Genomic DNA, 21,021 nt, shown 5'->3' with positions numbered 1-21,021 from the left:
TGACACCCCGAGGTCACGTGACCGCCCCCGAGGTCATGTGACCCCCCCCCCCCCACCCGAGGTCACATGACCCCCCCTAGTACCCTTCCCTCCTCCTCCTCCTCAAGAGCTGCGCTCTAATTCGGCGTTACAGGGAGTTGTAAACTGCTCTCATTTTTCAGTGCTTTCTTGAACAGAAGTAAAAATAAAAAATAAAATAAACTATTCGGCTGAAGCAGAACTGCAATAATGGCTGTTTATTTCTAAACCATGTGGCAATCTTGGTTGTGCTTGTGTGTACTAATACACATGAGGCCTTGTAGGTGAGGGAGCTGCACTTTTGGGAGAGATCAGCTGCCCACTAAAAGCCACCGAGGACATCTGGTTCGGATGCTGTTTCTGCACCTATGTCACCAGAGAGCATCGTGGGATTGTGAGCCATCTGGTTGCTCATGTTGATGACGAACCTTATAAGTGCCAGCTGTGTCCCCAGGCCTTTGCTGACAATAGAAGTCTGTCTCATCACAGTGAAACGCACATAGTTGAAAACCGATTTAAGTGCAACCTTTGTGCACAATCATTTGCTCGGAATTCAGCTCTGAAGAGGCATAAGCTCTCGACACACGCTGGTGAGAATCCATTTAAGTGCAAGCTTTGCCCAAAAGCCTATGCTAGCATTACTAATCTCAGGAGGCATAATGTAACACACACTGTTGAAAAGCCATTTAAGTGCCTGCTGTGCTCCCAAGCCTTTGCTGACAACAGCAGTCTGTCTCATCACAATAAAACACATATAGTTGAAACTCCTTTTAGGTGCAAGTTTTGCCCAAAATCATTTGCTTTGAATTCATCTCTGAGAAAGCATAACTTAACACACACTCGTGAGAGGCTCATCAATCCGAGATGGCAGTAATGACATTGCTGTAAAGAAATTACTGTAATAAATTACTTTTTGTGGTAATGAGTAATGTAATGAGTTACTTTTCTGTGCTGGGAATTTAGTAGTGTAATGAATTACTTTCAGGCAGTAATTTCGACAAAATTACTCGTCACTTTTCTCCCAATTGATGAAATTGGTTTGCGAGCTTTAAAAAAAATAGAAAATATATTTTGCATAATGAAATTTCGTGAAAAAGACATCAGAGCAAATAAGCGACGTCCATCTGAGCGCAAAGCCTCGTACAAAGAACTCGGCAGACGCACAAAGGCAGGCTGGAGAGGTGAAAGAGAAAAAAAAGTGAAAGCCGTGTACAACTCCCTGTAACACCGAATTAGAGCGCAGCTCTTGAGGAGGAGGAGGGAAGGGTACTGGGGGAGTGAAGTGACCTGGGGGGGTCACGTGACCTTGGGGGGTCACGTGACGATGCCGATGATGTCATCAGTGACGTCACTGATGACGTCGTCAGTGTCGATGACGATGCGGACTCCGATGACGTCATCAGCGATGATGACGATACGGATGTCGGTGACGTCATCAGTGACGTCACTGATGACGTCATCTGTGATGATGACGATGCGGATGCCGGTGACGTCATCAGTGACGTCACTGATGACGATGCGGATGCCGGTGAGGTCATCAGTGACGTCACTGATGACGTCATCAGTGATGATGACGATGCGGATGCCGGTGACGTCATCAGTGATGTCACTGATGACGTCATCAGTGATGATGACGATGCGGATGCCGGTGAGGTCATCAGTGACGTCACTGATGACGTCATCAGTGATGATGACGATGCGGATGCCGGTGACGTCATCAGTGACGTCACTGATGACGTCATCAGTGATGATGACGATGCGGATACCGGTGACGTCATCAGTGACGTCACTGATGACGTCATCAGTGATGATGACGATGCGGATGCCGGTGACGTCATCAGTGACGTCACTGATGACGTCATCAGTGATGATGACGATGCGGATGCCGGTGAGGTCATCAGTGACGTCACTGATGACGTCATCAGTGATGATGACGATGCGGATGCCGGTGACGTCATCAGTGACGATGACGTCATCGGGGAGGTCACGTGACCTCGGCGGGGGTCACGTGACCTGGGGGGTGTCACGTGACTTCGGGGGGGGGGGGGTCACGTGACTTTGGGTGTCACGTGACCTTGGGGGTCACGTTACCTTGGGGGGCCAAGTGACCTTGGGATGACCTTGGTTACGCCGACGGCGACGCCGACGCCGCTCAAGCCGGGAACGGGCCCCTAAGAGCTGCGCTCTAAAACTTGCGTGTAGTGTAGACATCACTGGAAGGCCACCGCTCACGAACTCCACGCAAGACAGATTCAAGGCGTCACGTCATCACAACGATACGCTGCTTCTGCTTCATTCATCCCTAAGCTGACAGTGCAGTGGGAGTTACGAGCTCACCAGAGCCAATCAACCACCTACCTTTGATCACCTGACCTGTCCTTTTCTATGTGCGTGGGTATGGGCGAGAGCGTGGTTACATCACGAAAGATAGGCGAGTGACTGTTCCAACTAGCACGTAGCTTCCAATGCATTGTCAGCTTAGGGGTGAGTGGCTTATAGACTACAAGGCGAAGGGCACATCACCAGTGAGGTCAACATATTTTAAAACCTGAGAGGATGGGACAAACAAATCCCCAGCCTTCTTGCTCTTTCATCAAGCAAGGTCAAACCGTAAGCTTCGACCATTATGAACAATGAAGGACTGGAATAAATGTTTATCCCAAATGCCTTGTCAGTGCCCCAGAACGTTTCGTTTGTATCCTTGGCCTCGTTAAGTAATTGTGCTTTTTGTAGTCGGAAAAGATGGGAATCAAGCAAAGCAGGTGCCGCTCGATGTATGCCTCGCTGCCTATCCTTGGGATGTTTATTTGGGAATAAGCTTCTGGGCAGATATCGCCACCCATTTGTTGGGAAAGTAGATACTTTAGGAAGCTCGCGCTATCCCTTTTCTTGACTAGCCCATATTGAAATTGTTTTATACATAGTTACTTCCAGTTGAAAATTGCTATTGTGTGCATGCAGTGTCGCTTTTGTAAACTGTGTTTGGATGATTGCGATTCTTTTGTTATATAATGACTGTGATTGGAAAATTGTGTGATTATGTTGTTACAAATGCACACACCACCTACATGTAATGCATCCTCAAACATGCCTTTGAAGTAAATAAATGAAATGAAAAAGTGCAAGCTTTGCCCAAAAGCCTTTGCGCAGAATGCATGTCTGAAAGCCCATAATCGAACACACTGATGAAAAGCCATTTCGGTGCAAGTTGTGCCCCTGTGCCTTTGCCCACAAGAACTGTCTGCTCCGCCACATCCGAACACACACGGGATAAGGTGTTCAAGTCCAAGCTTTTCCCCCGAGGGTTTGCTCATAATTTCCTTTTGATCGCCCATAATCACACACACACTGGTGAAAAACCTTATACGTGCAAGTTGTGCCCCCCAGACTTTGCTCACAATTTCAGTCTGCTCCACCACAATAAAAAATACTGGAGAAAGACCATACAAGTACAAGCTATGCCCTCAAGTCTTCCTGGAGAAATTCATCTGTCCAGTCATTATCGAACAAACACTAATGAAAAGCCATTTAAGTGCAAGCTTTGCCTCAAAGAGTGCTTATAATTCTTTTTTGACTCTCCACATTCGAGCGCACACGGGTGAAAAACCTTGTAAATGCAAGATGTGACTGCATGCCTTTGCTAAGAATTCCCTAGTGACCAGGCATAATTTAAGACAAAGGAGAAAAGCCCTTCCAGTGCAAGATGTAATTCCGGAGTCTTTACTCGGGAATGACATCTGAGAGGCCATAATCAAAGACACATGCAAGGTTTGAATAGATTTCTGATTTACCAGAATCAAACACACTGGCAAAAAAACATAAATGCAACTCTGTCCCCAAGCGCCTGTTCCCATTTGAGCCGCCATAATGAAACACAGTGGTGGAAAAACCTAAGTGCAAGTTTTGATCCTGCCTTTGCACGAAATTCACATCTGAGAGACCATTATCGAACACACGCTAGTGAAAGCCATTTAAATGCAAGCTCTGTCTTGAAGCTTTTTGCCCAGAAGAGGAGTTTCACCTACCATAATCAAACACACAGTGGTGAAGATGTTTACAAGTCTAAAGAATGCCACAGAAACTGCTCAGAATAGGAGTCTCATTCACCAGAATCGGACGCACATGTGCGGAACACCTAACGGTTAGCCCGTAAGTTAAGCCTGTCATACTTTGGAATGTGTGTATAATTATTTCACTTGTACAGAATTTTATGCCAGTTTACTTGAAATACTTTAAAGGGGCACTGACACCCCAAAGGTCGTATTTATTTTTATTGTCTAAAACGATGCAAGTTGTAGTCATAGACACGCAAAAAAAAACGCATCGCGAAAAAAAATTTTGCCGCGCGCGCGCGCACCTTTTTATTTTTGGCGTTTGATTTTCCCGCCTCTCGCCTCCTCGCTTCTTTTGATCGGTGACGTCAAAAATCAGGAAATTTAGAAGCTTTGTAGGCGACATCTCTAGAACATTTAATTACGGCAATCTTAAAACATGTTTTTTAACGCAATTGCGAACGCACTACGGCCCTTCTTTTTGAAATTCCAAAAATCGGGAGTTCGTTGTGGTGCCGTCTCCTGGATTTGTATCCTCCAACGGAAAACAGGCGACACCGCTCAAAACCGGTCCGCCGCAACGCCGGCGCTAGCCGGCGCTCGCTCCTATCCTCCTCGCTTTGGGTCGCCATGGCAACAGCAGGGAGTGGTGACAGGAAAGTGGACTCTCAGGTCTCCTCAATTTTTGACGTCAAGGCACCGGCGCCGATCGCGCGGGAACTTCGAATTCGGCATTTGGAAATTGTTTTTTTACTTCACGAATACTGAATTCCCAAATCTCAAATTTTGAGGGTAATGTCCCGGCATCGTTTTCAATCGTTTCGGATAATAAAAAAAAATATGATTTTGATGTGTCAGTGCCCCTTTAAAACAACTTATTTTTCACGGGCTCAATATTTAGCGTTTTAGGTCAAAGCTGAAGTTGTTCTAATTTTCGCGATACAGTGGGATCTCAATATAGATTCCAATGTGTTCACATTCTACCGGAATTGTTTGCGAATATTAATTCGTTTGCAGTATATGTCTACCTGAGTGCGTACAATGCTCACAAGCCTTTGCTTAAAGGCCCGTTCACACTCTTGCGACCGAGTACGACTGAGAGAGACGAGATCTCTTATAACTTCTTAAATGTTTCTAGAATGAGGGAACACACTGACATTGTGGCGCCATCTATGCGGTGACCCTAGAACTGCATTTCACAAAAGCGAAGGTTTTGCGGGATTTCCAAGGTCAAATGTGCGTAATACCCATAGAAAGGCTCGTTTATAACATTGACAAAAGTTTTTCGAGCCAAAAAAGGAAGGATATTGCGCGAGAAATAAAAAAAAAATATGCCGGACCGCCGAGTTTACACTGCTTCCCAATAGATGGCGCCAGTGTGTTCTCTGGTTTAAGAAGTTTTAAGGAACCCAGGTTTAAGAGGTCGCAAGCAGTCGCAAGAGTGTGAACGGGCCTTAAGTTAGAAGTTAAACTTGCCATACTGATGTAATTATGCGTAATGAGCTTCACTTTTTACGCATAAGCCAGCAGCTTCCCTGGTCATTTTCTAAGCGGTCTTTCCTCGTTGGGCACATGCCAACACATGCGGCTGACTAACCCTAAGTGCATTTGCATAAAGATACTGGCAGCAATAGACCTTTCGAGTGCAGTGATATCCGAGAATGTTGGTCGGAATATCCGTTTGCTTAGCCCCAGAGATTGTGCACACAGCCAAAGGCCAAATTCATGAAACAATTTTATGCCAAAAATCTGCGTCCGACAAAACGTAAGAACAAATTCGTATTGACGAAACAAAATTGTCGTATCCCAACAAAAGTAACATTAAAAACAAGCATGTTGGTAAATATACTTAAACAACCGGAAAGAATAAACACAAATTTGGGACGAAAGCTGACGCATACAACTCTTTCAACTCTCAACGACATTTATTTCTGCTGCGTTCAAACGACAACCTTCAAGCAGGTTCAGGGGAGGGAGCAGAGAAGAAAATGGGAAGGGGGAAGGTTAAAAGAGGAGGGGGAAAAACAGGTTATTTGCGGCCTTCCCTCAAGGCCTCTGGTCCCTTCCTCCCAGTTCGGGACGGAGGAACGTTATCTCCCTGTCGGAAAAGGCCGGAGAAGTCGAAGCAACATTAGTGACCGAGCTCATAATGGCGTACGACTCGGCAACTTCCCTGCCAAATCTCTGCTGGCATCCTCCCAATACGCTCGTATCTTCGTATCTGGGCGAACAACTGCCGCACGTCATATGGTGTACGACTATTGGAAGCATGGAGGGGGGGGTTTGCTCACATCTCACGAGTGTTCCCTCAGGCAGTCATTTAGGCACCTGCCCGTCTGCCCTATATATATTCTCCCCACACGAAAAAGGGAGGGTATACACTACCTCCTTCCTACAGTTAACAAACTGCTGTCCGTGCTCTTTGTTAGCCGCCTCGGTGCCTCCGAGGCGAGAGCGCTGGCCTACGGATCCCCATGTGGCGGGTTTCAATCCCGGCCGAGGTGCCCGCAGTCTGACAGAGGCTTATTGCGGAAAAGGTGCCGTGTAACCGAGCCTTCGGTTGCGCGTCAGAACATCCTCAGGTGGTCGAAATTAGTCCCCAGTCCTTCGCTGGGGCGTGCTAGATGCCTGTCATTGGTTTGGCACGTAAACCTCCCAAATTTGACTTTGATTTTTCGTGCTTTTTGTTGCATTGGGTCGTGGAGGGGGGGGGGGTATTGACTTTTCTGCAGATTTGTTGAAGTTTTTGCTTGCAGCTAAGCACTACCCTTACGTCGAAGGGAGAGGCTAGTCCATTAAGGCGATGTGCATGGTGGTGCGAACAGGGGATAACTGTGAAACGTTTTTTGTGAGGAACACGAGCGGCTGGTGGTGCCTGGGAGGCGGTGATCAGCCTCTTTAGTGTGTTTGCCACTACGTCTTCAGGGTATCCTGCCCTCTTCAGCCTCTCTGTCTGTAGAAGCACGTTGTGCACGGTGAGAGGGGGGCACAACTTGGTTCCAGAGGATTATAGGAGAGATTTTACGAGACCCCGTTTTACTGCTTTGGAGTGGGCACTCGTGAAGGGTAGGACCGGCTTTTGTGTGCACTGTTTGAACTCCCAGCATATCACATCGGGGTGCATTTTCAGCTGCAGGTCCAAGTATTCAAGACCTCCTTCAGACGGGTCTTCTTTCTTGAAGGAGAGGCCGGTGGGGCTCGAGACGAAGGCCTCAATGACAGATTCGGGTGGGGTCTGTTTTTGGTGCACGATCAGATTATCATCTACATACCGGAACACCCTGCTCTCCGGTGCAGTCTCCTCCATTCGGCTCTTAATAGCCCGGTCCACATACATCAGGAAAATCTTGCTCAACACAGGGGCCAGACAGGAGCCTATGCATACGCCGGTCCTCTGAATGGAAACGTTTCCCTCGTACTCCACCAGTGTCGAGCGAAGGTATAACTCAAGGAGAGAAATGAAACCGCTAACAGGTATTCCCGACGGATTCTGAAATTTGCAGGCTCCATGTTCGTGAATGGCGTTGCTGACGGAGTCTAGCAGATACTTGTTGTCTAGATTGTAGAACATGTCCTCTATGTCCAAAGAAAACATTGCTAGTGGTGTAGGAGAGTCATGCAGAGTCTCAAGATGGGTTATCAACTCAGTGGAGTTACTTACATGAAAAGGCTGGGAGAGCGTCAGGGACGGCAAGTTTCCGAGGAGGAAAGTGACCAAGTTCTGCCAGCATCCGTTTTCGGAAATAATGCTGCGAAGCAGGACACTGGGCTTTTGTGTCTTGGCAGAGAAGAATGCAGTGAGATACTGCTTAGCTGTCAAGGCGATCGCCCTTTCCGACAGGGAGATGACATCCCTCCGTCCCGAACTGGGCGGAAGGGACTAGAGGCCTTGAGGGAAGGCCGCGAATAACCCGTTTTCCCCCTCCTCTTCCAACCCCCCCCCTTTCCTTTTCTGCTCCCTCCCCTGAACCTGCCTGAAATTTTTTTTCTGTTTTTTCTTCATGTGCATAGCATCTAGATGGTAAAAAACAAGCTATATCAAAACACAAGATTTAGGAAAAGGAGATCAAGCACTATAAACTGAAAGGTGAATTGAGTTGTAATAAATAATAATAAAATAGTTTTCCCCGGGTGCATTAAAGCAACATTGAAACCTTTTTATGGAACGAGGAACATGCCGGCCATCCTGTATGGGTGGATTTTAGGGTCCCGCAGTTCAATTGAATTTATAGAGCGAATTTAGCAAAAATGCGGCGACATATAATGGGTTCCAGAGACATACCCTAGTTACCTCGGGTTTTGTATCCTGCAAGTTATGACCCTTTTAAATGGTCATATTTTTACCATACTGGCAGTGCAAAGAGGTACAGGTTTTAAGATACCTTCAAATAAGTCGGGTGGCGCAAGCTACCTTCCATTACTAGGCACGGTGGCTTTCCATTTCCTCGTCCAGTTGTCATAGTTGTCTCAAAATGGCAACAGTCTCGGTGTCTCTCGTGTGCGTTATTCTCATAGCTGTCTGATTAGCTTGATGTGCTTGGCGGGTCTGTTCGTTTAGTTCATTACTGTCATTGTTCATTTCGTTTGGTTCCTAGCATCTCACGTGGTCCTGTGCATCCCTCCGTGATCTTATGAGACTCCTAACGAACCTGACCTTGGACAGCAATTTCAATGGAACCGGTTCAGTCCTCAAGTCGTGGTAAATTTCTTTTGTTTCCACCTCTTTTATAAACGGGGGACGGTGACGATGTCTAGACTACAGGCGCTCATACGCCAGGGCAGCGCTTCTTGTACAACTCTGCACGGGTGTATCTCGAAACAACCCATTCTTATTTGAACCCTTCTCTTTTGAACCCATTCGCAAAACGCCCTTCTCGTTTTAACCTTTCGCGTTTCGACCCTTTCTTATTTATACCCGTCTCATTTGAACCCTTCTCGTCTGAACCCATTCGCAAAACGCCCTTCGCGTTTTAACCTTTCGCGTTTTGACCCTTTCTCATTTGAACCCGTTGTCATTTGAACACCGTAGTGAGGTATAGAAAGAAGGAAAAACAGTTGAGGATGAAGGTTGAAGATGAAGCGAAGCGGCACCACCTCTTGCATAGCACATGAAACAATTTTCCTTATGCCTGCGTGCCACACCGAGTCTGTTGACGTAGCTACGTGGTCACATGGTGACGTGGTTTCAAAAGTGCTAGAGCAAGATTCGGTACTTCATTTCTCTTCTGTCGCTGTATGTCGTTGAGATGTCGTCGTGTGGAGCGGATGGATCATTGTGCTAGTCGTGTGTTATTGCTTGTGATGGCCAATTCGGGTGGTCATTTTCCCTGAAAAAAAGTTCTCCCATATCTTCGGCAAAGGCGTTTGCGTTGTCAAAGGCTGGCGGGTGCAACCTTTTCGGGTTGCGATTCTCAGGCATGTACCGGCAATTTACCAGCAGAAGTTTTCCCGAGCTCCAAGAGGTCGGGCAGCTTGTCTGCCAGACTGTATCCGGTATCGTCACATCCGAATCGGGATAGGGAACCAAACGAAACAATGCTCGCTGAGGCGGCAAATAGCGGGTTCGAGTGGCAAACGAAGCCGTCGAGACAGGCACCCTTTTGTGCTCTGAGACAGATAGCAAAAACAACCAAGAGAAAGATAATTTATGTTTCAAAGAAAGTCAACATTTTTGGAAGAATTTACCCAGCCTGAGTAAGGTATGTTTGCTCTGAGACACGGGCTGCATCATACGTCACTTTATTTTACAACTCTGTAATAACAAGTTATTACACCGCTGAAAAAAAGTATGCATAGTGATGCAGTTTGAAACTTGAACACGCATTACAATTTCAAGGAGGGTGGGTGCAATGAGAAGACTGAGGATTCCAAAAAAGGTACTAGAGAGTTTTAGTAGATCGTTCCGATAGCCCCGATAACGATACTATGCATGCGCAAGGGAGGCGGTGGCGGAGTATCGGGTACCGTTATCGGAGTCATGGGAATGATCTACTAAAACTCTCTACTAGCAGTAAACAGAATATGGAAAGTGACGCTGGCAAGCCTCCGTGGCAACAGTTAATCGAAAATCCAAACAAAGTTTATTGAAGTTTGACGCGCGTGCGGGCAGCACCACACTGATTTATACATCTGCCCTTTCATTGATTTTATATTTTAATATTCGGTCAGCTGTACGGACTGTGGTAATGCCAATATTTTGAAAAGTTTTGTGAAGCCGCTTCTGTTTACACACATCTCAAAGAGTCATAATTTATGTTGTTGGCGTATGCAGCGTGCTCATGGTACCATAGAATGATCGAAGAAGAAGTTAACAGAGCTCACTCGCGACCCAGTCAAATAAAAACGCCAGTTCATTGTGCTTTGCATTCGGGTGGAGAGGGTCACGTGATGCGCCGCTGGCGCGTTTTTGGTCGCCGGTGCCACAGGCAAGGGCTCGAAGGCAATTAATTACCCGAATTCGCCATAAATACCGCAGAAAGATTGCGAGATCATGATGTTGGATTAATTTGGGTTCGAAATGAGAGAGGTTAAAATGAGAAAAAGTCTTTCTGACAATGGTCAAAACCAGAAAGTATGTTTCGAGAAAATTTGAAATGAGAAAGGTTAAAATGAGAAAAGTCGTTTTGAGAAGGGTCAAAATCCGAAAGTTTGTTTTGAGAACGGTTGAAATGAGAAAGGGAGAAACGCGAAAGTTGTTTTGCGCTGGGTTGAAATGAGAAGGTAAAAACGAGAAGGTAGAAATGCGAACGGGTTCAAATGAGAACCACCCCTCTCCACAGACACCTGGGGGTCTGCACCGATTCGGAGACACTCCACCAGAGACGCATCCTTTGGAGAGCTAGGAACCCCCATTGGAAACATGCAGGGTGATATCGGTTTTTCTCTGAGAGGAGGGAGGCAAGCAGCAAAATTTAATTTGAGGAGAGGTTCGTAGCAACAGCAAATGAACGTTGGACATAATACATGTTGGCCTTCTATACACGAGGGGTTTGGACATAGAATAGAGGAAGTGGGCCTTTTAACAGATGCTGCGCTAATGATGGGAAAGAAGGAAGAGGACAGAAAGGCAGTTAAGAAGGCAGTGAAGGAAGCTGAAGGAGAAATGAGGGGGATGGAGATAGGAAAAGAGGCCTACTATGCAGAAAAATTGGGATTACGAAAAGGTCACTTTTTGACAATACAGAAGGAGGTTTCGCTGTCGTGGCAAAGAGTGGTGTACTGAGAACCGGGTCTTATAAGTAGAGAAGACAGGGGTCATATACAAATTTTACACAGTGGGTATAAGTGAAGGTAACAGCAGAGCATGTAGGTACGGTAAGTCTGGTACATACCTAGAGTGTGGGAGACTTTTTCATTGCTTTGGTATTAGAGGGGTTGATAAATGAATAGAACATTATTAAGAGATGAAGCGAACTAAGAGACAGCGGGAGGAATGGAGGAACAGAATCAGGGAGGTGATAGAAATTAGCAGTAAGATGAGGAGTGAATTTAGTGATACTTCGGGCAGAGTGGCTTCAGGATTGGCTCGAGTCAAAGTGTTGCACCCTTATTTATCGATCCATCCAAGATGAAAAAAGTGTCACGGCACACAGTTTTACATTTTAATTTCACACACTGCTCTTTTGCTTGTTTCCAGTAAGCCGTCTCCCATTTCCAGCTCGTTTCTTCCGAGACCAGAAAAAACTGTGGGTAGCACTTGTCAAATGGTAATAGTGACTGTTACCCAGGGCGCAACTTTCCTTATGGGCTGATGGCGGAGCTTGCCGCCTCTGTAGGTGGAATGAGCCGAAATGATCCCAAGTTAATTGGCATGTGGTGCTCAAAGTGGGACAAGTATGCTTTGCTACCCATGAGTTGCACCATAGCCTCCTAGATCCTTCCATGCCTGCCTGTTGCCTCCAAGATGAAAGGGTGCCAACTGTTGCATCTAGTTCTGGCGCTCGCCGCCAAGCAGAGCTGCCTTCTTGGAGTGCCCTGGTGCAAATCCGGCTTTGTGCGCATAGTGCGGGACAGGAATATGCAGCAATGTGCAGTGGAGCAGTGCTGACACGGTTTTCCAGAGTTATAGTAATAGTGGGCTACCACACTATTAGAAGCTGAGCACGTGTAAATTTATGTTCAACACACATAAAATGGAAATCGCACATATTCTTTCTTCCGGTACTTCAAAAGTTTAGCACCTTTCGCAAACGCAGCTTCGTAACGAACATCTTGGCTAGGTCATTTTTTCCGTCACTTTTGAGGCAAAGTGAGTAAAAAAAACTTTCAGCCTTTCTACCCTGGTGAAGAAGGAAGGGAAGCCCAGCGAAGCTGCACTACGGTGGGAATGAAGTAATGGCCGTCCGCAAGTCGTCAAGCCATGGTGGAAAGGCTGGAAAGGTTGCCGCGACCTATGAGCGACAGCGGCAAGCAGACAACCGGCAAACACAACACTCCGGACAGCTACCGCCATCTATAAACGACGGCGGCAACCAGAGTGTTGTGTCGACATTTAGTACCAGACACGATCCTGGGGTACCTAGCCCCTAACAGCTCCGCTGTAATAGGTTGAAAAATCTTGGGCAGCAGCACCCCCAAAATCTGTGAGTTATGTCTGGGAGATGAGTGCGTTAGAACTTTCCACCGCAGCGGGACTTGAGTAGCATTCTTGACTGCCTCTTTGAGTGGTTGCTTTTGACATCTTCCCCTAGCTAGAGCAGTTTCTATGAACTTCCTCAAACAGTACCGCACTCTCGGTAGCTTTCTGGACGGGTAGATGAGGCCACCCCTGTCCTGATGTTTAATCGGGGCAACTGACTGCGGTCAGGCAAAGCTCGCCGGACTGGTTGTGCAGGCATTGAAAAAATAACGGAGGCTATGGTAGCAATTGCCATCTGGACCTATGAATGATGTAGAAGGGCTTGCAGCATTGTAAAGTTTTCTATTGCACACTGGCACTGAGAATGTGACATAACTAGGGTTCCATTTGTTGTATTTTATTTTTGAGTGAAACCAGAGGGTGTTCTACTGAGTCTATTTTTTTACCGGAGAGCTAGAGTTTTCGGGAGATTTCATTAACCGTCCACAAAATTCTGTTTTTTGTGTGTGTTTAGAGTTTTTGGGCCACGTAGAGATCGCCAGTCAGCAAATATATTGAAACATAATTTTCACAGGCAATGTGATGTCAGAAACAGTATGTTAAAAATAAGTACATAAAATTAATAAAAAAAATTGGCAGTGACCTTTATCTTTCAAACCCTATAATGCATGGAATGCAGTATATAAGAGCAGTTTTTTATAATTTATTTAGATGACATTAAGTAGTTGTTTCAGTAAGTTATTAAATTTCCCCGCACTTGACACAGTGACGTCGTAGGGTCACGTGATAGCAATTCTAAATCTAGTGAGAAAATTGAAATTGCAGTTTCAAGTCATAGAGTCGCATCAGACTGACATTACGTGACCCCAGGCCACCTGACGTGTCGTAGGTGTCACATGACCTGACATCACATTACGTCGTATGACGTCTTACAAATTTCCATGCTACATTTTGCAAAGAAATTTATGTCAGTTTTTATTGTGGTGTCGCATGACAATTGTGCACTAAATTTAGCATGATGCCATAATCTGGTGTGGTCATGTGACATCAATTTCCCTGCTAAATTTGTCATGATACCGCACTTTGGAAGTGGTCACTTAACATCAATTTTCCAGTATAATTTAACATAGAAATCATAATGTCATGCGGTCAGACCAACATGAGCAAGTCTATGGAGAGTTTCTATAGAAACCAATCACTTTAAAAATAGCATTTCTGAGAAATAATATGTGCTTAAATAGGTTTATTTGGTCACTAACGAATCATTTAAGTGAGTCAACTCTCTTCAATGCTTCCTTGAACAGAAGTAAAAATAAAAAATCCATTCAACAGAAGCACGACTGCAATAATGGCTGCTTATTTCTAAACCATGTGGCAATCTTGGTAGTGCTTGTGTGTACTAATACACATGAGGCCTTGTAGGTGAGGGAGCTGCACTTTTGGGAGAGATCAGCTGCCCACTAAAAGCCACCGAGGACATCTGGTTCGAATGCTGTTTCTGCACCTATGTCACCAGAGAGCATCGTGGGATTGTGAGCCACCTGGTTGCTCATGCTGATGAACAGTTGAAGTTCCAGCGTCCCCCTGCAGCATCTGGCTCCACATTCCAGGTGCCAAGCAACACTCAAAAGCACAAGAGTGAAAAGTTGTTTAAGTGCAAGCTGTGTCCCCAAGCCTTTTCTCACATTTCCATGCTGACCAGGCATTATGGAACACACCCTCGTGAAAAACCTTATAACTGCCAGCTGTGCCCCCAAGCCTTTGCTGACAACAGCAGTCTGTCGCATCACAGTAAAACAAACATAGTTGAAAAGCCATTTAAGTGCAAGCTTTGCCCAAAATCATTTGCTCTGAATTCATCCCTGAGAAAGCATAAGTTCTTAACACATGCTGGTGAGAAGCCATTTAAGTGCAAGCTTTGCTCAAAAGCCTATGCTAGCATTACTAATCTCAGAAGGCATAATATAACACACTCTCTTGAAAAGCCTTTTAAGTGCCAGCTGTGCCCCCAAGCCTTTGCTGATGATAGCAGTCTGTCTCATCACAGTAAAACACACATAGTTGAAACACCGTTTAAGTGCAAGCTTTGCCCAAAATCATTTGCGCTGAATTCATCTCTGAGAAAGCATAACTTAACACACGCTGGTGAGAAGCCATTTAAGTGCAAGCTTTGCCCAAAAGCCTTTGCTCGGAATGCATATCTAAAAGCCCATAATCGAACACAACATTGATGAAAAGCCATTTCGGTGCAAGCTGTGCCCCTGTGCCTTTGCCCACAAGAACTGTCTGCTCTGCCACATCCGAACACACACAGGATAAGCTGTTCAAGTGCAAGCTTTGCCCTCGAGGGTTTGCTCATAATTTCCGTTTGATTGCCCATAATCACACACACACTGGTGAAAAGCCTTACAAGTGCAAGCAGTGCCCCCCAGCCTTTGCTCGCAGTTTCAGTCTGCTCCACCACAATAAAAATACGTGGTAAAAAAAAACATATAAGTGCAAGCTATGGCCTCAAGCCTTCCTGGGACAATTCATCTGTCGAATCATTATCGAACAATCACTGGTGAAAAGCCATTTAAGTGCAAGTTTACCCCAAAGAGTGCTGATAATTCCCTTTTGACCCTCTATAATCAAGGGCACACAGGAATAAAACCTTGTAAATGCAAGCTGTGTCTGCATGCCTTTGCTAAGAATTTTCTATACTGACCAGGCGTAATTGAACACAGAGGAGAAAAGCCCTTCCAGTGTAAGTTGCGATTCCAGTCTTTATTTGGGAATCTCATCTGAGAGACCGTAATCAAAGACACAGGTAAAAAGGCATTTCAGATTCACCAGAATCAAACACAGTGGCAAAAAACCTTGTAAATGCAACTGTGCCCCCAAGCCTCTGTTCAGAATAGATATCCGAGTGACTACAGTCAAACAAAGGAAGGTGATAAGTCATACAAGTGCAAACTCTTTTCCCAAACGTTTGTGCAGTTCCCATTTGAGCCACCGTAATTGAATACAAGGTGAAAAACCTTTAAGTGCAAGTTTTGATGCTGAGCCTTTGTACAGAATTCACATCTGAGAGGCCATAATCAAACACACACTAGTGGTGAAGATGTTTACAAGTGCAAAGAATGCGCCAGAAACTGCTTAGAATAGGAGTCTCATCCTCCAGAATCGGATGCACACGTGCGGAACGCCTAACGGTTAGCCCGTAAGTTAAACCTGCCATACTTTGGAATGTGTATAATTCTTTCACTTGTACAGAATTGTATGCCATTTTATTTGAAATGTATATGTGTAGCGGGGCGGTTGCACCATTGGCGTAACCGCCCCACTAAATTTAGCAGGAAATTGAATTGATGTCGAGGTCATGTGATGTCAATCTTCCTGCAAAAGTTAGGGGGGAGAAAATAATGTCGCGTGACTTTTTGTCACGTCACCCATGAACAAATATTTTTTCCGCTAGATTTAGCAGGCAAATTGATGCCACGTGACCTCAACACCAACCTGAATTGGTGTTGAGGTCACGTGGCCTCGATTTTTCTACTAAAATTAGCAGGAAAATTGTGAGGGAGGGGAGGGTATGGGAAGGAGGGCGAGCAGAGGTGGAGGAGGGGGCATATTTTCCCCTCCTCCTCCTCAAGAGCTGCACTCTACTTTTGCATTACACAGAGTTGTGAACGTCTTTTAATTTTTGGCATTGCTCTTGAGCCTCGTGCAAACGCCACTACTTGTCATCATACTAAGGCATTAGGGAGTAGAGAATGATTTCTTGCCAGCAGTGATCAAGAGGCAGGTCTTCGTAATGGTAAACATTGTTTCACTTTTTTAGAGCAGCTAACTCTCTTTGTTTTGCGTAATGATGCACACTGGGCCATGTTTTTGCTGTTACTCCGAGATTATTTGCACTTCTCTAAATTGTCGGTCAAAGGTGCGGTCTAGCATGTTTGTAAAAATGTTTTCATTGGTTTCTTTTTTTTTATATTTCTTTTTATATGTGTTGAAGATGCGAGCGTGAAGAACGCAAGTGTATGACCAGAACTTTTTGCTTTTGTAAGAATTTGCAGTTTCAATTTTGACCCTTGATTTTTCATCTCGCACATTTTACTACTAAGCAAATTTTTAAAAAAATTTTATTTTGATATTCTGTATCATGTTAAAACCTCATTTTAGCGATCAAAACAGGACAAAAAAATATGTATATGACACAGACAGGTGCCAACTTCCAGCTGATTTAATGAAACACTAATCATCGTCAAACTGTCGATCCCAATCACCTAAACGTATACTGATAGATAACTTATCCGTGTCGTATGTGTGTCTTTTTTCGTCCTGTTTTTGTTTGCGGCTTTTAAACGATATGTACCAACTAGCCCAAACCAAATTTTTATTGCATGTCATTTTAGCATTTATCTTCATGGAGGACTGATTGCGAATTGTGCACGTGCACCGCAGTGCTCTCTGCTGCTGATTGGGACATCGCTAGTTGAATCCCCGCAATGCCCGTCAGGTGGTGCTATAAATCGACTTTGTACAAGTTTTTGATGCTGTGTAATGCCCCTTCAAGACTGCGCTGGCAAAAGCTATATAGGATTTGGAACTAATTGTGTCCATACTCAATGTCTTTTTGTCTTTCCCTGCACTGGCATCTGTGTAACGTATTTATATGACACCTGCTTTGAGATTATCACTCTCTCAACTGCTTGGGTGGTTACACTATTTTGTTGCTTTGATAGTGTCCTTTGAAGTGTTGATCAATGCATGCTTATATTTGCATTGTGTAATCCATCTGTTAACATATCTTAAATCATTGCTGTCTATTTTTTTTTTTTTACTCTTATCTGGTTTGTTTTGAGCAAAATCTACAGATGATAATTATGTAAACAGACTTCTGTTTTGTTGTTTCTCATAAATAAAGGTTTACACTTAGCTCTCTAGAAGGTTCCCACTTTGCCTTTCTGCATGGTGTTGGGACATCACTGTAGTCGTTTCGTCGCCAGGAAGTTGACTGCCAAGTAGATGTGCATACTGCAACAGATAGAGTTGTGGTTTCTTGTGCCGATTCTTGGGTTAGAGGTGACATGCTTTCAGTATTTTTTTTTGTAATGCATGTCAAGACATTGTGTTGCGTTGAGAAAAGACGTGGGAAGGAGACTCGGGGAGTCTACGGGAACTTCAAACTGGCTTTATTGCACTCTTCAGCACCAGCTCTTCAAAATTTTTTATTGTTAGACTGGCTGTACTCGAGTGGTAAAGCATATTCAGCAGATCCAAGCATTTGTGGTACGATATTTGAATAGCAGCGTCGAACTGAGCGTTCGCAGAGATTTCTTCATTTCTTCTTACTCAACAAATGTGTACTGTTCTTAGCACATCTTCTGGAAGTCATTGGCTAAAAGCTGGATTGTTATGTGATGGTTTTTATATAAGCACCAGGAGGCCCCACTCGGGTTGTGGCCTTATCTAACTGCTCCATCGTCGAGTATTAGCGATTTTTTTTTCTTGCCCTCATGAACAATTATTTAGATTTGTGCGTATGAGATTTTTACCCGAAACTGTAAAAACCAAGTGCTCACATTCTAGTCATTTTTAAAGAGGCTGGAGTAAAACCAAGAAATTTGCTCTAAATGTTTGTTTACTATGACGGATGCCGCTCTACAACGGGATTGCTTGCAGCGTTTTCAACCGATTTTCTGCTTGCTGTTGTCGGCTGGCTGGTACAGCATCCGACTTTGATCGCCTTTCCTCTGGTCTTCTTGCCTGAAATGAAGGCTGCAAACTTTGCTTCCGCTGTTTGGAGCCTATGCTTGATTTTTTGGGCATAGCAAATACCTTTCTTAAAGCTAGCAGTCTCAGCGTGTAAACGAAATACTAAGAATATGCTTTCACTGCAGATTATTATTAGTAGTATTACTGTGCAACCATTGTGGTGGCACTGCTGCTGAGCACAAACCGTCTGCAGTATTCACTTCGTTCCACCAAATTTGTTTTTCATCACAAGATCATGTAACGGTAACCACTGACTATCACTGGCTGTAACAATTTTTACAGGCAATCAACAACCCCCCAAGAGCAAGCAACCTATGCCACAATATTTACTGCAACTATTTTGCCCTGGTTCACATTTGGCACCATTTTGTCTGAGGCCATTTTGACGGGGACCATTTCAGCTGGGACTATTTTTACTGGATCCAGGGGACAGACGCCCAATTCTATATAAAATCTCTATTGCCTCCACTAGACTTCGTTGGTGGTAATGGATCCTCCAAGCGTCCATGGGCGCATCATCACCAAGGTGCTTCCATTCTTGGCATACTCTCGTTTAGCCTGAGCATGCTCATCGCCTGGGGCAGCTTGGGGTAGCACTTTATTGAATACTCGATCTGCAGGTGTTCTACAAGTAGGCCTAACAAGTTTAGTGCATCGTCTAGCTTAGTATGAATGAAGGCCTCTCTGCGTTCTAAAATTAAACATATAATGCCACAAATAAAATTGGCAGATGAATTGACAATGTTGTGTCTTGACGGGGCAACAGACACAGTAGACCGGAGGACCATGGCCCGAGGTTTATTCCATGGAGCGTGGAACTAGAACGAACCTCTCGTGCTATCAAACTGACACGACGATAAAGAAGAAGAGCGAAGGAACTAAAGCGCCGCCACTATAGTCCCAGTAGCGCGCGCTTGGCGGTAACTACACAACACTCCTCCCCCTTTAATTACGTAGCAGCGCCAACGGCAGTATTATACAAAAGTTAGGAGCGAGCTTGGTATCTGTCAGGCGGACGCCGTTCTCTCGATGGGTAGCGTCCTTCAGAAGTAGATCGGCCTGTAGGAGGTACAGAATCCCGTTGCGGGATGGTGTGAGGCTGCTGTGGCCCATGCTCTTGTACCGTGGCCGGGACACTTGGCTCGCCTGGTGAAAAGACCAGGAACCCCTCAGCGTCGTCGGTGTCCGAAGGTACCGGCGTTGCCGTTGGCCGTGTTTGGCTCAAAAGTTGATCGAGGTGCCGACGCCAGATGAACTTGCCTCGAGGCGTGGTAACCTGGACTTGGTAAGATACTGGACCAGTCTTCTTGAGGACGGTACCACGTAACCACCTCGGCGAACTCCTGTAATTTCGCACTAGGACATTGTCACCAGGGCAGATTTCTTCTCTGCTTGTCCTCCATTGCTTACTTTGTATAAATTGCTTGTGGATCACTTTCCCCTCTACCGTAGGCTTGATTACATCCAACCTGGAACGCAATCTTCTGCCCATCAACAAGTTTGCTGGCGTCTCTCCTGTTGTTGAATGTGGAGTATTCCGGTACGTCAGCAAAAAGTGTTGCAATGCTTCTTCCAGAGACTCACCAGCGGATGACTTGCGTAGTGCAGACTTCAGTGTCTGCACAAACCGTTCTGCCAGGCCGTTTGTGCTCGGGTGGTATGGGGCGCTCACGACGTGTCTGACCCCGTTGTTCCTCATGAACACCTTGAATTCCTCGGACACCAGCTGCGGCCCGTTGTCTGAAACGATTGTTTCCGGAATTCCGAACCTGCAGAAAAGTTCACGTAGGCACCTCACCTACGGTCGTAGTGCTCTGCATGGTGAACACCTCTGGCCACTTTGAGTGCGCGTCCACCACGACTAGGAACATGGTTCCGCGGAACGGGCCTGCAAAGTCCAGGTTTAGTCGTCTCCACGGTGCTGTCGGCCATGCCCAGGGGTGAAGAGGCGCTTTGCATGGATCATTACGCTGTTCCTGGCATGCTTGGCAGCTTCGTACCTTTCTTTCAAGGTCTGAGTCAATTGATGGCCACCAAACATAGCTGCGAGCCAGCTCCTTACTTCGCACGATGCCGGGATGGCCTTGATGCAGTTCGTCGAGCACGGGCTCCTGCAGCTGGGACGGAACAACAACCCTCATGCCGTACATTAGGCACCCTTGATGAACACTCATCTGCAAGCGTCTGTCAAAGAACGGTCTGAGTTGTTGTTCTTGCACGTGCGTCGGCCAACCCATGCTTGTGTATTCAAGTACTTGACAAAGTAACGGGTCGCGCGACGTAGCGCGTGCAATCTCCTGAGAGGACACCGGCATTGACTCTAGCCGCAGTGCATAGAAGGACTCTTCGCCCTCGCAACTATCGTCTTTCCCACTTTCGAGAGGGAACCTAGAGCAAAAATCGGCCTCTGCATTGTCACTGGATCTCTTGTACACCAACGAGTACTTGTACGCTGACAAGGTAACAGCCCAGCGCTGCAACCGTGCTGCCGCGATAGACGGAATGCCTGTCTTTGGGCCCAAAATAGTCTGTAGCAGTTTGTGATCCGTGACGAGAGTGAAAACTCGACCATAGATGTATAAGTGGAACTTTTTGATCCCAAAAATAATGGCT

General features: G+C 45.6%; 2 protein-coding genes across 4 annotated transcripts in view; one reads left to right on the top strand and one right to left on the bottom strand.

The window, feature by feature from the left end:
- The window catches only part of LOC120850173 (zinc finger protein 791), a 29,823-nt gene extending 12,240 nt beyond the window's left edge, over nucleotides 1-17,583 (top strand). For 2 of the 3 annotated variants that reach the window (XM_040222603.3, XM_042286772.1), the window contains one exon: nucleotides 303-955. In XM_040222603.3, the coding sequence (XP_040078537.2) occupies nucleotides 303-892 (590 nt within the window). In that variant the 3' untranslated portion in view covers nucleotides 893-955. Of the gene's footprint in view, nucleotides 1-302; nucleotides 956-8,665; nucleotides 8,770-14,070 lie in introns of those variants that run through there. The other variant, XM_042286771.1, reaches the window with a different exon arrangement.
- Nucleotides 17,584-19,164: 1,581 nt separating this feature from the next.
- On the bottom strand, nucleotides 19,165-20,185 carry LOC121046101 (uncharacterized protein K02A2.6-like; the record flags this gene model as incomplete). The annotated part of the gene is made up of 1 exon (XM_040499858.2): nucleotides 19,165-20,185. A coding segment is annotated over one exon (792 nt), but the record flags the coding sequence as incomplete, so codon positions are not given.
- Between the last annotated feature and the right edge of the window lie 836 nt (nucleotides 20,186-21,021).

Source organism: Ixodes scapularis, unplaced genomic scaffold (assembly GCF_016920785.2).
Source record: "Ixodes scapularis isolate PalLabHiFi unplaced genomic scaffold, ASM1692078v2 PGA_scaffold8__174_contigs__length_109621045, whole genome shotgun sequence".
Lineage (NCBI taxonomy): Eukaryota > Metazoa > Arthropoda > Arachnida > Ixodida > Ixodidae > Ixodes > Ixodes scapularis.
This window is presented reverse-complemented; position numbering and strand designations above follow the sequence as displayed.